Source organism: Brienomyrus brachyistius, chromosome 10 (assembly GCF_023856365.1).
Source record: "Brienomyrus brachyistius isolate T26 chromosome 10, BBRACH_0.4, whole genome shotgun sequence".
Lineage (NCBI taxonomy): Eukaryota > Metazoa > Chordata > Actinopteri > Osteoglossiformes > Mormyridae > Brienomyrus > Brienomyrus brachyistius.
The window spans coordinates 2,817,518-2,835,449 of NC_064542.1; the positions used below are offsets into that span (position 1 = coordinate 2,817,518).

The 17,932-nt window shown below is 39.4% G+C and overlaps 2 protein-coding genes across 19 annotated transcripts in view; both read left to right on the forward strand.

The window, feature by feature from the left end:
- The first annotated feature begins 3,445 nt into the window (after positions 1–3,445).
- The window catches only part of LOC125750555 (protocadherin alpha-C2-like), a 186,409-nt gene continuing 171,922 nt past the window's right edge, over positions 3,446–17,932 (forward strand). For 3 of the 18 annotated variants that reach the window (XR_007400375.1, XM_049028593.1, XM_049028610.1), the window contains exons 1-2: positions 3,454–5,949; positions 13,471–13,575. Coding sequence is in view for 17 of the 18 variants with exons in the window: in XM_049028593.1 (XP_048884550.1) it covers positions 3,655–5,949; positions 13,471–13,575 (2,400 nt within the window). In the remaining variant the exon portion in view is untranslated. Of the gene's footprint in view, positions 6,055–6,751; positions 9,654–13,470; positions 13,576–17,932 lie in introns of those variants that run through there. The other 15 variants (XM_049028594.1, XM_049028614.1, XM_049028616.1 and 12 more) reach the window with 10 other exon arrangements.
- On the forward strand, positions 13,593–16,953 carry LOC125750554 (protocadherin alpha-C2-like). Its single transcript, XM_049028576.1, has one exon. The coding sequence runs from the start codon at positions 14,393–14,395 to the stop codon at positions 16,880–16,882; it is 2,490 nt and encodes an 829-aa protein (XP_048884533.1). The 5' UTR covers positions 13,593–14,392; the 3' UTR covers positions 16,883–16,953.

A 17,932-nucleotide genomic window follows, 5' to 3' on the forward strand; every position in this document is an offset into this window, starting at 1 on the left:
CTGGAGTTGTCAAATTGTCCATAGGGGTGCATGTGTGAGTGAATGGTGTGTTGGTGTACCCTGCATGGGTTGGTGCCCCATCCTGGGATGTTCTCTACCTCCGGGATAGGCTCCAGACCCCACCCTCCGTGACCCTGAATAAGATAAGTAGTTTCAGGAAATGGTTGGATGGATGAAATTACTGCACAGTAGTGCTGAATTTTGCTGAAAATGGCCACTGAAATTGACCAATTGTGGAATTCTGTAGTGATTAATGTTAATGAATGCATGCAGTGCTGCGGCCGAGGCTTCTGCCTTGCCTTGAGAAAAGCAGAGCCCTTCTTCGCCCAGTAGTGATGCTGACTCTCATCGATCCCCTTGCAGCTGGCATCCTCCGTTGCCATCGACACCCATTGAGATGCAATAAAGCTCCAAATGCATTTAAAAAACAGCTAAGTTTGTGCTCTAGGGATCCACGTCTGCAGTACAATGGGCGTGTTTCAGCCTTACCTCAGCAAAAGGGGTTATAGCTGTGCTAGGGTGGTTGTTGTAGATTTCATCAGGACCTTGATTTGTTGTTGCTTCCTGGTGGACCACACCTTCTCTGCATTACTTTGCACATCCTCCTTTGTCAGGTGCCATTCTTCTATGCCTCTTGCGTTACCGTAGTGAACGCTTGGCATACTCCCAAGCCCTGCCCATCCAGACACAAATGAACCCACCAGAAAACTGCCCTGCACTTGCGACTTGTTCAACTGCATTTCGTCCCCTGCACTTCCTCCCAGTTGATATTTCTGCTAGTCATGAAAATTTTGATGTCAGATGAGTCTCTTGCATAGTTGAACAGACCACTGAACAGTAGGCATGGCTTGTTGCTTTGTCCATATAAAGTAATGCTGCTCAGACTTTATAGTAGACCCAGCCTGTAAAGAAAATGGTTGATCTTCCTTTCAAAGCCCTTGACCACTGGGCAGCCACCCAGGGTGGCATGTTGCTAGGGGTGACATGGGGCACTTACACACACAAAAAAATAATCAGAGTGGTGACATTTGCAAGATCCGTTTTCTATCACTTATTTGTATGTCATGTCAGTGATATCCTGTGACCATGTGGGTCAGTTCAGCTTGACAGAATGGGTGCTGTGATTTTAGTTTGTCAGCTAGCAAGGCTATAACTCAGAAGCATAAAATGTGGAGGGGGGCGGGGTGGGTGAATTTCAGGTAGGCAGGGGGAGCGTCTAACTTTGCACAATATTAAAACAATGTGGAAAATCAGTCAGACTACAAAATACTACCAAATAAACCACAATTTATTCATAATACTGTGAATATATTGTATAGTTTTACAGACATATTGTTGCATTCTTTTCTGCTTTGGACAAAATTGTTCAGAATAATATAAAACCAGAATACACACCCCCAAGTTTTGGTTTTGCCTGTAGCGTGCCATACAAGCTAGAACTGCCCCCACCAGTAATACATGAGACCCCATGATGTACGATGGTAGATCCAGACATTGATTTTACCAAGTAATCTACTGCTGTCAGTCATGGCAGCCTGAAGTGCTGCTGTGTCCTTCAACTCTTCAAGCCCTTGGAGGATCCGTCTGCATCCAGGCGCCAATAATGTTGCTGCTGTCAGATGGTATGTAAATACTCTAATGGGGGGGGGGGGGGGGCTGTTGGACACCAGACATAGTCAGAGGGCCTCATTATATACATTATAGACATATACAAAGAGACAAACTCATTCTGGATTACTGTCTAATACCATTAACACAAGTGTACTGAGATATGTCATATTGCATTAATTTTCAAAAGAAGCACTTCTGTTTTTCTAACAAATGGTTGCAATGAAGATGGTTTCATACAAATTTCCTTTGATATGCAAAGAAAGATATACTACAGATTTATCACTCAAAGTATGAACAATTTTTTTGAAGAAAGTCAGAAGTATTCAGTATGATGATATGAACAGGCTCTTTATTGTGACTGACAATTACTGAACATAGAAGTAACTGTTGTTGCAGACATTCACTTTTAGAGGGAAAGGTTTCTTCTATTGTTATTCATTCAGCGTCTACCAGGTACTAAAATTCTTGATACCTGACAAGTCGATTATTTAATGCTCATCAAGCAGACGATGGAGGGATTTTTTGAATGCCAGGTAGTCCTATAAACCAAGAAGACAGCAAACAATTCAGATGGAGCTGGAAGAGGTTAGAGTCAATCAAAATTATAATTGCAGTAAATGTACTAAAATGTTAGTTATTGAGCCCATATATTGAAATGTTAGTTGAATGTCAATTACTTTGAATACAACAGGACCCATTATAGTATGGGATGGGATTTGACATTCCATAAAAATTTCAGGAATACTAAAAAGTTAATAACATATATTACACACACATATATCATATATCATAAAAAAATGTACTACACTGATGGGCTTCTATTGTGTCCCATAAATCAAAGTAACCATGTCATATAGCTACTATCAAAGTGTGGATTAAGCATAATGAAGAGGGCCCTTGTGTGGATCACCCCAGATGTCTTTCGTCTGCTCCCTCATCAGTGGTGTATACAGTGCCTCCCAGTCTTGAGCTCCCCAGTCCAGTCATTGTCATCGCTGCCTGCATACGCTCCCTCATTTGCCCTGTGTTCCAGTTTAACCCTCCCTACCCTGTTTTGACCCCTGTGATCCTTTTCCTTTTTGTTTTGCCTGTTGTTTTTGTTTAATAAAACCCCTTTAGATTCTTTCCCTGCACCCGCCTTCACTTCCGTCCTTCCTGCAATATGACAAGGATCAAGAGAAATCCAGAAATTCACTGCAAGTATTATGAACTATAATTATTTAACAGTGCTGGGTGCTCTAGTGTTGCCTACTGCTGCTCCTGGTTCTAAATATAATTCCTACATTCTCACTATTATCATCACTAATTAAAACAAATATTATTAGTATTGTTGTTGTTGTTGTTCTTCTTCTTCTTGTCATATTGTTACATTGTTGTTTGTAATATAAAATAAAATTACAAAATTATTGCTATTTCTGTAATCATTATGGTTCAGGGTACAAACTTCAACTTTTTGAATGTCTATTCATTTTCATCATATAATAGACCTACGTCATTGCATTATTTTTACACTGTTGATTTGCCGCACTCAAAATGTATTTGCACAATGTGAGCTCTGAAATGTACTAAGGCGTTTCCGTCTCAGAGTCAAAAGTGGATCCAGCCGGGTGCTGTCCATCTATGTGGTTCTGAAACATGCAGTTCTTCGTTACAAAGAGGTAACAGTTGTTTAAAAAGTAACATGGCATGTGTATTTGTTTTTTATTTCATTTGATGTTCGGAATGTTTCATGGAAATCTGACCACATCAGATGCGTACCAGTCTGTTCTGTTTGTACACAGCGTGGCGCTGCTCTGCAGAATATAAACCACTTCTCATTATGAGGGAAGGCGAAGTAGTTGTACATTGAAGGGCTCGTTTAAGAGTAGGAAGTAAGAGTCTGGTAGCGGTCACACATGGAAAAGCCTGCCCTATAAAGCCAGCGGGAAAAATGCGTAATATGTACGCCATTGTATGCTTTTAGATTGCTTATTCAGTGGATAAAACATTTTTGAAAAGCTTGTGAAATATATTAATATTTGGATTATATTGTTTTCTACCATAATGCCAACGAAAGTGGAGCTCCGAGAACGGTACGTGAGATGTTTCTTTGTTTTCTGTACGATGTGGAGCGTCGCATGGGCCGTGACTCGCTATTCTATTCCCGAAGAAATGGAAAGAGGATCGGTTGTTGCTAATTTAGCAGCGGATCTGGGACTGAATGTTGCCGTATTGGCTCAGCGTGAAGTTAAACTAGATATTATTCACAGCAAAAAATATTTAGAGATCAATAAAGAGACCGGAGAACTGTATATCGTAGAGAGGATTGACAGGGAATCTCTTTGTTCCAAAACTGCTATGACTTGCGTTCTTAAATTAGATGTCATAATTAAAAACCCACTGCGTATTTTTAATATTGAACTGGAAATAACAGATATTAATGACAATGCACCTCAGTTCCGAAGAGACAGCATTGAATTGGATATATCAGAATCCGCATCACCGGGAGAGAGATTTTCCCTCACAAATGCCGTAGATCCCGATATCGGAACGAATTCAGTTAAAACATATCATATCAGTAACAACGAGAACTTTAATCTTGATATTCAGACAGGGAGTGATGGATCAAAATATGCGAATTTGGTTTTGAAAAAAGCTTTAGATCGGGAAGAAAAAAATGTACATAACCTTATACTTACGGCTGTAGATGGAGGCGTACCCCCACGCTCGGGCACCGCCAGCATTACTGTTCGCGTACTGGACGTGAATGACAACGCCCCTGAGTTTGACCGTAAGATTTACACCATTAATGTTACCGAGAACACGCCTATCGGATCTCTTGTAATGAGACTGAACGCTACGGATTTAGATGAAGGTTCAAACGCAGAGCTGAGCTATTCTTTTATGCTTTACACTTCAGAAAAGGTTCAGGATATGTTCGAATTGAACTCGAATACTGGCGAATTAAAAGTGAAAGGTGTGGTTGATTTTGAAGAAATAAAAAAGCTCGAAATGCACATTCAGGCTCATGATAAAGGCCAAAATCAACTATCCGGACAGTGTACAGTAATAGTAGTTGTTACCGATGTTAATGATAATCACCCCGCTATCAGTATAACATCGCTTAAAAGGGCAGTAAAAGAGAATGTTCCAGTTGGTACACTGATAGCCCTCATAAGCATTAGTGACAGAGATTCGGGAGAAAATGGAATTATCGACATTAAAATTAATGAAGATTTACCTTTTGTATTAAATGAATCATCCAAAAATGATTTTGCGTTAGTTGTTTCAGAATCTTTGGACCGTGAGAAAATTCCAGAATATGAAATAGCTATAATTGTGACTGATAGGGGAACGCCACCGTTATCTGATAATGATACAATTTCGTTAGAGATTCTGGATATTAATGACAATGCACCGCGATTTCCAAAATCATTCTATACTATTCCTGTGATGGAAAACAATGCACCAGGATCATTGCTGAGTTCTGTTGCTGCACTTGATCCAGATCTACATGAAAACCAGTATTTGGTTTATTTTATCATAGAGAAAGAAATAGCAAACACATCAATGTCTATGTTATTCTCTATTAATCCAGAAAACGGTGACCTTTATGCACTAAAAACATTTGATTATGAGAGAGAGAAGGAATTTCTCTTTCATATCGAAGCCCGAGATTCTGGAGTTCCTCCACTCAGCAGTAATGTGACTGTCCATATCATTATTGTGGACCAGAATGACAACACACCAGTCATAGTGTCTCCATGGAGCGCACTTGGCTCTGTGGTTGAGGAAGTGATTCCAAGATCCATTGATAAAGGACACCTGGTTTCCAAAGTTATCGCCATTGATGGAGATTCTGTGCACAACTCTCGGATCACATACCAGTTCCTACAACTTACGGATGCTACACTGTTCAGTCTGGACCAATACAACGGGGAGATTCGGACAATGAGAATGTTCAGCTACAGAGATGCTCGTCACCAGCGCATGGTTGTTCTAGCCAAAGACAATGGAGACCCTGCTCTCTCTGCCACCGTCACCATCAAGTTATCGACTGTGGAACAGGCTGTCAAAGTCTATTCTGACACCATGGAGGTACCTTTGGAATACGACATCTTCTCAGACCTAAACCTCTACCTGGTGATCAGTTTGGGTGCAGTTTCATTTCTCTTGTTAATGACAATATTGGTGACCATCGTGCTGAAGTGCCAGAAACCAAAACCCACCAAAGCGGCTCCTCCTGCATGTAGGAACAGCATCATCAGCCAGAGGAACTCTACTATAGCGGATTCCACCCTGATCTCCAGTGATGCCTACTGGTACAGTCTGTTTCTAGCAGAGACCAGGAAGGGGAAGGTGGTGGTTAGGCAGCCGGTACCCAAGGCAGGATACCTCATTTCCAGTATACCCAGGAGCACAGGCCTGACAGAGACCAGTGAATCTGCTGCCTCCACACTGCAGGTAAGAAAAAACAACAAGTATAATTTCTAAACTTTAAAGATATTTAAATAACATTTATGTCTTACATAACCTTTATTTTTGTATTGCAAATGATTCTATAGTTACACTGTATAGTAGATTAATACAGTTGAAATAGGCTGCACAATGATACAATAGTTCCTCGTAAAGTAAAATATCGAATCATATACATTTTAATCTTTCATTTAACTTTTTAATTTGATGCTTACTTCAGATCAGAAAACTCCTTTATAGCATATTGTATTTGTATATTTAACACGTTCTAAAAATGAATAGAACTTTTTTTCTTTATAGAAATCAATATCCATATCACACATTTTATTTTATAAATTTAGCAGTGACCAAAAGATAACTTCAACAATGAACAGCCTACCCCCACAATCTCATTCCTTATTTATCATCCAGTAATAATGTTGAATGGGCCTTCCAACGTTCTCAGTGTTCTCGGAATATTCCAGAAAATGTATGCTTGCAAGGCGCAAAACTGAAATTGTTGGGGATATTTTCTGTGACGTAAGCAGAACATACAACGTTTTCTTAAAGAAAACTCAATAATTTTATGCCAGGGGAGGGTAAAAAGTGTCTTCCTGGTGGTTTTATTAAACAAAACTTTTTTGTATTTTTTTCTTTGTTACGAGGATACGAATAATTAGACTTTATATTCTTGCTCTGAACAAATGTTTTGTATATATACTGCATCTTTTCTGCAGTCAGGTAAATCTAGTACAGGTCAAAATTATATCTCGTAAATGAATTACGAAAGTAAAATCTCCCAAGCAATAAATGGCCCATTTGAAATATCCGATATGCGTATTGTTCAAAGAAGTGTAACATATGACTCTGGTTGATACTATATTTTTTTGTTCATTTAATTTGACCATCTACATTCCCGCCGCTTGTTCAGTTCAGACTAGACTTCTACACATAGTGTCGCTGTTCCGTATTGTATCACATACCAGCTCCAGTTGAAGAGCAGCCATGTCAGTGTCGGCAGTGAAGAACTGCTCCGCGTTAGCAGCAAGGTCGGTTTAAAATCAGAATCACGGGAGTCCTCAGTTCACAGAATAAGAAATACGCCGGATGTGTGGATACTCTTCTGTGTGAAAATAACCTGGTATTTATTCCTTTACTGATGATGTCCATAACCTGTTTTTGACGTTGGTGAGTTTTTTCTTGCAACAATGGCACCGCATTCTAATGCGAAATATAAGCCGGTCTGGGTTTTCTTTGTAAGCTTCGGAATATGGAGCAGCGTCTGGGCCGTGACTCGTTACTCTATTCCAGAAGAAATGAAGGAGGGTTCCGTGGTAGCGAATTTAGCGGCTGATCTGGGACTCAGTGTTGGAGGACTGAATAAACGTGAGGTAAAACTTGATATATTAAATGGCAAGAAATATTTGGAAATTAACAAAGAAACTGGAGAACTGTATGTTTTAGAAAAGATTGATAGAGAGCACATATGTAACATGAAGTCATCGTCATGTTTGCTTAAAATGGATGTTACGATAGAGAATCCTATAAGAATATTTAATGTTGAATTTGAAATACTTGACATTAATGACAACGCGCCCCGTTTTCGAAAGCAAACAATGCATCTGGATATTTCTGAGTCGACCTTACCCGGGGAACGGTTTTCTTTAAATAATGCTGTTGATCCTGATATGGGATCAAATTCGATTAAAACCTACCACCTGAGCGAAAGCGAGCATTTCAATTTAGATATTCAGTCAGGAAGTGATGGATCAAAATATGCAAACCTTGTTTTGAAAAAGGCTCTGGACAGGGAAAAGCAGGCTGTGCATAATCTGATACTGACCGCTGTAGATGGCGGTGTCCCTGCGCGCTCGGGCACCGCCAGCATCATTGTTCGTGTGCTGGACGTGAATGACAACGCCCCTCAGTTTGATCGTAAGATTTACTCCATTAATGTTACCGAGAACACTCCTATCGGATCCCTTGTACTGAGACTAAACGCGACGGATTTAGATGAAGGTTCAAACGCAGAGCTAAGCTATTCTTTTATGCTTTACACCACAGAAAAGGTTCAGGATATGTTCGAATTGAACTCCAATACGGGGGAATTAAAAGTGAAAGGTGTGATTGATTTTGAGGAAATACAAACATTTGAGATGCACATTCAGGCCCATGACAAAGGGTATGATCAGCTTTCTGGACAGTGTACAGTAATAGTGTTTGTTACAGATGTCAATGACAATCATCCTATAATCGCCATTACCTCTTTGAAAAGCACAGTAAAGGAGGATGTTCCGATAGGTACAATAATAGCCCTCATAAGGATCAGTGATAGAGACTCGGGGGATAATGGTATGGTCGACATTACATTTAACGAGCATTTGCCGTTTCTATTAAATAAATCGTCGGAGAATGATTTTGCTTTAGTTGTTTCTGAACCTTTGGATCGTGAAAAAGTTGCAGAGTATGAAATCACATTTGTCGTCACTGATAGAGGCATACCTCCTTTGTCTGATAATGAAACTATTACTTTGGAGATTCTGGACATCAATGACAATGCACCACAATTTCCAAAGTCATTCTTTACTATTCCTGTGATGGAAAACAATGCACCGGGGTCTTTGTTGAGTTCATTGGCAGCATATGACCCAGATCTACATGAAAACCAGTATTTAGTTTATTTTATTATAGAGAAGGAAATAGTTAATACTTCCATGTCCATGCTATTTTCCATTAATCCAGAAAATGGTGACCTTTATGCACTAAAGACCTTTGATTATGAGAGAGAGAAGGAATTTCTGTTTCATATCGAGGCCAGAGATTCTGGTGTTCCACAACTCAGCAGTAATGTGACTGTCCATATCATTATTGTGGACCAGAATGACAACACACCAGTTATAGTCTCTCCATGGAGCGCACTTGGCTCTGTGGTTGAGGAAGTGATTCCAAGATCCATTGATAAAGGACACCTGGTTTCCAAAGTTATCGCCATTGATGGAGATTCTGTGCACAACTCTCGGATCACATACCAGTTCCTACAACTTACGGATGCTACACTGTTCAGTCTGGACCAATACAACGGGGAGATTCGGACAATGAGAATGTTCAGCTACAGAGATGCTCGTCACCAGCGCATGGTTGTTCTAGCCAAAGACAATGGAGACCCTGCTCTCTCTGCCACCGTCACCATCAAGTTATCGACTGTGGAACAGGCTGTCAAAGTCTATTCTGACACCATGGAGGTACCTTTGGAATACGACATCTTCTCAGACCTAAACCTCTACCTGGTGATCAGTTTGGGTGCAGTTTCATTTCTCTTGTTAATGACAATATTGGTGACCATCGTGCTGAAGTGCCAGAAACCAAAACCCACCAAAGCGGCTCCTCCTGCATGTAGGAACAGCATCATCAGCCAGAGGAACTCTACTATAGCGGATTCCACCCTGATCTCCAGTGATGCCTACTGGTACAGTCTGTTTCTAGCAGAGACCAGGAAGGGGAAGGTGGTGGTTAGGCAGCCGGTACCCAAGGCAGGATACCTCATTTCCAGTATACCCAGGAGCACAGGCCTGACAGAGACCAGTGAATCTGCTGCCTCCACACTGCAGGTGAGAAAAAATAACTCACTATTGAATAAATTATTGTTTTGTATTATAGGCTTTCACAACAATTTTGATACCATATTTTTTACTTTAAGCATGTATATAATCCTGGTGTGGAATCTTATAATGAAACAGTAACTTCTAACTTGAATGATTTACATGTAAATCCCAGGATGATGAGCTGTATTATATCCCCAAAAGGCTCCTGAACTATTTCACTTAAAGGAACCCTGCAAATTAATAATATTGCATGTGTGTTTTTAGTTGTGTGAGTGAAAGGTGTGTGAGTGTGCCCTGTAATGGGTTGGTACCCTGTGATGTGTTGGTGTCCTGTCCTGAGTTGGCACCCTGTGATGGGTTAGCGCCCCATCCTGCATTGTTCCCTGCCTTGTGCCCGTAGCTTCCCGGACCCTGAATCAGATGTGCCATTTCAAAAAATGGGTGGATAGGTGATGTTTGTTCAGTAATCACATATTCTAAACAATGAAATAAAAATGTAGATTAACCATCTTGCCCTGTATTTTTAGAGTTCTTGTTTTGGGGCAACATGAACACCATTTTTCAACCTAAACTCTTTTACATTATAGGTTTTTTGTTTCTGCAGCACTAGCTGTTTTAATATAATGCTTGTCCTAATTGCCACTGTTTAATCTGTAAATGAAGTCTATTTTAATTGTGCTTCTTATCAATTTGCTGTGTTTCAATTAGTGAAAATGTGGAAACTGCTAAATAGCAATGACATTTTTTATACAAAACTATATAAATTTAAACAGAATACTCTACATAATGTGGGGTTCCAAACGATTGACAGTTAAGGTGAAACAATATAAAATATGTAGGAGTGGATGCTGGTAAACTGGGACAATTTATGAAATTTTACTTTTTTTCTCTCTTTAAAAATATGATCCTAGTTACAAGCATTACAACATAAATATATTATTGAAACATCAAGAACTGATCTTAATCGAATATACAGGCATAAAGATGTTCCAGTTCACCCTTTCTCCCACTTAACCAGTATGCATGTTATTCCAAAGATATCAACTTTTCCTTTCAGTAGGTTGTTTTGTGGAAACAAATCAACAAGCACAATATACTAACAGGATTTTTAGTACGAAACTATTGAAACAGACACAGAATCAGTTGCTATAATTGCGCAAGGTCTACTTAACACTCATTCAAGTAGGCTATTAAAGAAGTATTTCAAAATATCTTTATATAAAATAGTCTATAGACATGTTTCTGACATCCATCTTACAAAAGAGGTTTGAAAAATGTTTCCCCCGTAAGTGTCGCTGTTCCCTAATAATTATCAAATGACTATAGCTCGTGGGAAGCCATGACAGTTAGCTAGGAAAAGAAGCTCGTTGTTTCAGTAGGTGCGGTTACGTCTCCACGGCAGCGTATGCAGTTCTGATCTTTTTCATATATTAGTATATCTGGGTGAATTTTTTAATGCTAGGATAAGCAGTATTTCTTTTGAGAACCTATACATCGATTTTTTGGTAATATTTTTCTTTTGACAATGGCCGTGACTGGTAATGTGAATGTCATACCATACATAGGGAATTTCATTGTATTTTTCGCGACGTGGAGCAGCGTCTGGGCCGTGACTCGTTACTCTATTCCAGAAGAAATGAAGGAAGGTGCTGTGGTAGCGAATTTAGCGGCTGATCTGGGACTCAGTGTTGGAAGTCTGACTCAACGTAAGGTAAAACTCGATATTTTACACAGCAAGAAATATCTGGGTGTAAACAAAGAAACCGGAGAACTGTATATATTAGAGAAAATCGACAGAGAATATATTTGTAACTTTAAAACCACATCATGCTTGCTTAAATTGGATGTTATTATCGAAAATCCTGAACGGATATTTAATTTTGAAGTAGAAATATTAGATATCAATGATAATGCACCACACTTTCGACGTGAAACAATGTATATAGACATTTCCGAGTCAACGGCAGCCGGAGAGAGATTTTACCTCACGAATGCGGTAGACGCAGATGTCGGTTCAAATTCGATTAAAACGTACTATCTAAGCGAAAGCGAACATTTTACTCTTGATATTCAAACGGGAAGTGATGGATCTAAATATGCGAACCTAATTTTAAAAAAGGCTTTGGACCGGGAGGAACAAGCAATGCATAACCTGATACTCACTGCTGTAGACGGCGGAGTCCCTGCGCGATCCGGCACCGCCAGCATTATTGTTCGCGTACAGGATGTGAATGACAACGCCCCTCAGTTTGATCGTCAAATTTACTATGTTAATATTTCTGAAAATTCGCCTATTGGTACACCAGTGATGAAGGTAAATACTACAGATTTAGATGAAGGTTCAAATGCAGAAATTACATATTCTTTCACGCTTTACACTTCTGAAAAAACGCAAGATTTGTTTTCTTTGGATTCCAATACAGGGGAAATAAAAGTAAAAGGTATTATTGATTTTGAGGAAATAAAAACACTTGAGATGCACATTCAGGCTCATGACAAAGGTTTAAATCAACTTTCAGGGCAGTGTACAGTAATGGTGTTTGTTAATGATGTTAATGATAACCATCCAATAATCACCATTACATCTCTTAAGACTGCTGTAAAGGAGAATGTTCCATTAGGAACAGTTATAGCACTGGTAGGAATCGGTGACAGAGACTCAGGAGATAATGGTATAGTCAACATAACTATAAATCAGCAATTACCTTTTGCATTAAACAAGTCATCGGATAAGGATTTTGCACTCATAGTATCAGAGCCTTTGGATAGGGAGAAAGTTTCAGAGTATGACATCACTTTCATTGTCACTGACAGAGGCATGCCTCCTTTGTCTGATAATGAAACAATTACTTTAGAGCTCCTGGACATTAATGACAATGCACCCCTATTTCCAAAGTCATTTTATACTATTCCTGTGATTGAAAACAATGCACCAGGATCTTTGCTGAGTTCTGTGGCTGCAGTTGATCCAGATCTACATGAAAACCAGTATTTGGTTTATTTTATCATAGAGAAGGAAATAGCAAACACATCCATGTCCATGTTATTCTCTATTAATCCAGAAAACGGTGACCTTTATGCACTAAAAACATTTGATTATGAGAGAGAGAAGGAATTTCTCTTTCATATCGAAGCCCGAGATTCTGGAGTTCCTCCACTCAGCAGTAATGTGACTGTCCATATCATTATTGTGGACCAGAATGACAACACACCAGTTATAGTGTCTCCATGGAGCGCACTTGGCTCTGTGGTTGAGGAAGTGATTCCAAGATCCATTGATAAAGGACACCTGGTTTCCAAAGTTATCGCCATTGATGGAGATTCTGTGCACAACTCTCGGATCACATACCAGTTCCTACAACTTACGGATGCTACACTGTTCAGTCTGGACCAATACAATGGGGAGATTCGGACAATGAGAATGTTCAGCTACAGAGATGCTCGTCACCAGCGCATGGTTGTTCTAGCCAAAGACAATGGAGACCCTGCTCTCTCTGCCACCGTCACCATCAAGGTATCGACTGTGGAACAGGCTGTCAAAGTCTATTCTGACACCATGGAGGTACCTTTGGAATACGACATCTTCTCAGACCTAAACCTCTACCTGGTGATCAGTTTGGGTGCAGTTTCATTTCTCTTGTTAATGACAATATTGGTGACCATCGTGCTGAAGTGCCAGAAACCAAAACCCACCAAAGCGGCTCCTCCTGCATGTAGGAACAGCATCATCAGCCAGAGGAACTCTACTATAGCGGATTCCACCCTGATCTCCAGTGATGCCTACTGGTACAGTCTGTTTCTAGCAGAGACCAGGAAAGGGAAGGTGGTGGTTAGGCAGCCGGTACCCAAGGCTGGATACCTCATTTCCAGTATACCCAGGAGCACAGGCCTGACAGAGACCAGTGAATCTGCTGCCTCCACACTGCAGGTGAGACTAAAAAATACGTTGTTAATTACAAGTGTATTCTTATGTTTTTTGTTAGATTTTCACAAGATTTTTTTAAACCACAAATTATAACTTTACATCTGAACTAATCAGTTAATCAACTTGTACATTGCACATTTTCCCTTTAAATCTCAGGATAATGTCTCCTCTTACAACATTCATTTACCTTAATCCTCTTACCCAGTATTATTGCAGTTCCTGCTCTGGGGTAATATAAAAAAAATTCTTAATTCATTTGCACTGCTATTCACGCACCTTTTAATGTTTGTCCAAATTAGCACCGGTTTACCTTCCAGTTACGTTTGGTTGTTTTCTATTGCTTAGTATGGTAGTTTCATTCAATTGTATGACGTAATCGGTCTTAAAAATAAATCAATATAAACCTTGTATCCTAAAATATCCGACTGTCATTCATATTGGTTTAGTTGTAATAAAATCGATCTACTAATAAAACATTGTCCCTGTGGGATTTGGATTTTAAACGATGAACATTGAGATTGAATTCAGTGATACAAATTACATATGCAATACAGTTTAAGCCCATATGTTTTTGATAATAATTTTGCTTTTCGGATTGGGAGAATGTTCCTTAATGAAGTGTCGCTGTTCCCCAAAAAATATCAAAGGACTGCTGCTCAAGGGAAGCCATGACAGTTTCAGTGGACGAGCAGCCCTGTTGTTTTCCTGTAGGTGCGGTTACGTCTTTGCAGCAACTGTGCAGTTCGTATCATTTTCATGGATCCCGATATGCAAGTGAATATTTTATTGTTAAAATAAGTAATAATTCTCCTGGTTGTCTATGCATCTAACCCTTTTTGGGTTTGGTAAAATTGTTCATTTCACAATGGCAAGGAACTATGAAATGACCGCTAAACAATGCATGTCGATTTTCTTTGTATTTTTCGCGACGTGGAGTACCGTCTGGGCCGTGACTCGTTACTCTGTTCCGGAAGAAATGAAGGAAGGTGCTGTGGTAGCGAATTTAGCAGCGGATCTGGGACTCAATGTTGGAAGTCTGGTGGAACGTAAGGTAAAGCTTGACATTTTAAATAGCAAGAAATATTTGGGTGTTAACAAAGAAACGGGAGAACTGTACGTATTAGAGAGGATTGACAGGGAAAATATATGCAGTATGAAATCAACGTCGTGCATACTTAAAATGGATGTTGTTATAGAAAACCCAGAACGCATATTTCACTTCGAAGTGGAAATACTAGATATCAATGATAATGCGCCTCATTTTCGAAGAGAAAAAATGTATTTGGACATTTCAGAATTAACGGCGGCTGGAGAGAGATTTTCCCTCACGAATGCTGTCGATCCAGATGTGGGTTCAAATTCGATTAAAACATACCATTTAAGTGAAAGTGAGAACTTTAGTCTAGATATTCAAACAGGAAGTGATGGATCTAAATATGCAAACCTTCGTTTAAAGAAAGCTTTGAACCGGGAGGAACAAGCTATTCATAACCTGATACTGACCGCGGTAGACGGCGGAGTCCCTGCGCGCTCCGGTACCACCAGCATTATTGTTCGCGTACAGGATGTGAATGACAACGCCCCTCAGTTTGATCGTCAAATTTACTATGTTAATATTTCTGAAAATTCACCCGTCGGAACTCCCGTCATGAAGTTAAATGCTACTGACTTAGATGAAGGTTTAAACGCAGATATTATATATTCTTTCACGCTTTACACTTCTGAAAAAACGCAAGATTTGTTTTCTTTGGATTCCAATACAGGGGAATTAAAAGTAAAAGGTATTATTGATTTTGAAGAAATAAAAACACTTGAGATGCACATCCAGGCTAATGACAAAGGTTACAATCAGCTTTCAGGGCAGTGTACAGTAATGGTGTTTGTTACTGATGTTAATGATAACCACCCTGTTATCGCTATTACGTCTCTGAAAACAACAGTAAAGGAGAATGTTCCTGTAGGTACAATAATAGCGCTCATAAGCATTAGTGACAGAGACTCGGGAGAAAACGGTATAATCAGCATTAGGATAAACGAGCAGCTGCCGTTTGCGTTAAATAAATCGTCAGAAAACGATTTCACGCTAGTTGTTTCAGAATTTTTAGACCGTGAGAAAGTTCCTGAGTATGACATCACGTTAATCGTCACAGACAATGGCACGCCTCCTTTGTCTGATAATGAAACAATTACTTTAGAGATTCTGGATATAAATGACAATGCGCCAAAATTTCCAAAATCATTCTATACTATTCCTGTGATGGAAAACAATGCACCAGGATCATTGCTGAGTTCTGTTGCTGCAGTTGATCCAGATCTACATGAAAACCAGTATTTGGTTTATTTTATCATAGAGAAGGAAATAGCAAACACATCCATGTCCATGTTATTCTCTATTAATCCAGAAAACGGTGACCTTTATGCACTAAAAACATTTGATTATGAGAGAGAGAAGGAATTTCTCTTTCATATCGAAGCCCGAGATTCTGGAGTTCCTCCACTCAGCAGTAATGTGACTGTCCATATCATTATTGTGGACCAGAATGACAACACACCAGTTATAGTGTCTCCATGGAGCGCACTTGGCTCTGTGGTTGAGGAAGTGATTCCAAGATCCATTGATAAAGGACACCTGGTTTCCAAAGTTATCGCCATTGATGGAGATTCTGTGCACAACTCTCGGATCACATACCAGTTCCTTCAACTTACGGATGCTACACTGTTCAGTCTGGACCAATACAATGGGGAGATTCGGACAATGAGAATGTTCAGCTACAGAGATGCTCGTCACCAGCGCATGGTTGTTCTAGCCAAAGACAATGGAGACCCTGCTCTCTCTGCCACCGTCACCATCAAGTTATCGACTGTGGAACAGGCTGTCAAAGTCTATTCTGACACCATGGAGGTACCTTTGGAATACGACATCTTCTCAGACCTAAACCTCTACCTGGTGATCAGTTTGGGTGCAGTTTCATTTCTCTTGTTAATGACAATATTGGTGACCATCGTGCTGAAGTGCCAGAAACCAAAACCCACCAAAGCGGCTCCTCCTGCATGTAGGAACAGCATCATCAGCCAGAGGAACTCTACTATAGCGGATTCCACCCTGATCTCCAGTGATGCCTACTGGTACAGTCTGTTTCTAGCAGAGACCAGGAAGGGGAAGGTGGTGGTTAGGCAGCCGGTACCCAAGGCTGGATACCTCATTTCCAGTATACCCAGGAGCACAGGCCTGACAGAAACCAGTGAATCTGCTGCCTCTACACTGCAGGTAAGGGTGCAAACAACTTTTTTAAATTGGAAAAAAAAATAGTTTTCATCTACCGCTCATATTTCATGACTTACATAATATTCTACAATTGATGTTTATGTCCAGAGTTACTTCACAGTTTTTCTGAAGGAAAATAGTTTGCAAAATCTTTTTCTGCTTTGCTTTTCCATAATTTTATTATTCCGATTGAACAATTAAAATAGAATTTTTGCATCACTGTCAGTTATTGCCTTTTTAAAAGCAAAAAATATATTTGAAAGTTTCAGTATGATCTTGTTTGTATCTCTTCTTTCCTGTAAAGGATCAAACAATGATAAATATTGCAGTGGGTATAGCATTTGAGGAAAATATTTTTTTATATATATTAATGTACAAAAGACAAATATGTATCAATTTCATCTTAAATCTAATTGTGGCGCAAAACTGAACAACTAGAATATAAAAATGAAAAAAAAAATCCTATTCTGATGCAGTACTTTATTTTACTTTCACTGTGGGTTTCTTGTATATATTTATATTCGTCATCATGCATTTTGAAATCAATTTTTGTTTGGACAGCATCATTAATTATCTTCATTCACCTGTTTACACATATTATAGTGGAATGTATGGAAACATGGAAGCACAATTTAATGATTTGTAGGCCAGTTTCGTACACTATGAATGAATAAGTTACCAAAATGTACTGAGGGGGGCCTCCCCCCCCCCCAAACAAAACAAAATGACTGTATATACATATATACATACACATACATACAGTTCCAGTCAAAAGTTTGGATGGACTTATCTGTAGAAAAGTTAATTTGTAGTAATCTCTACATTTCAGAATCATTATGAAGAAATCAAAACCATAAAATAACATATATGGACTTTTGCACTGGCCAAATGAAAATTAAACAAGCACAAAACATAATTTGTTGGGTAGGATTCAACTCTGAGGATTTGTACTCAGGGGGGTGTTGGTTTGAATCCCATGTTCTGTAGAATGATCCTGCCGTTGGAACCTTAAGCAAGATCCTTAAACCCAATTACTCCAGACACTGGCTTACCCTATTTTCTCCTCTATGCCAGTTTCATGAGGGGGCCTCCTGG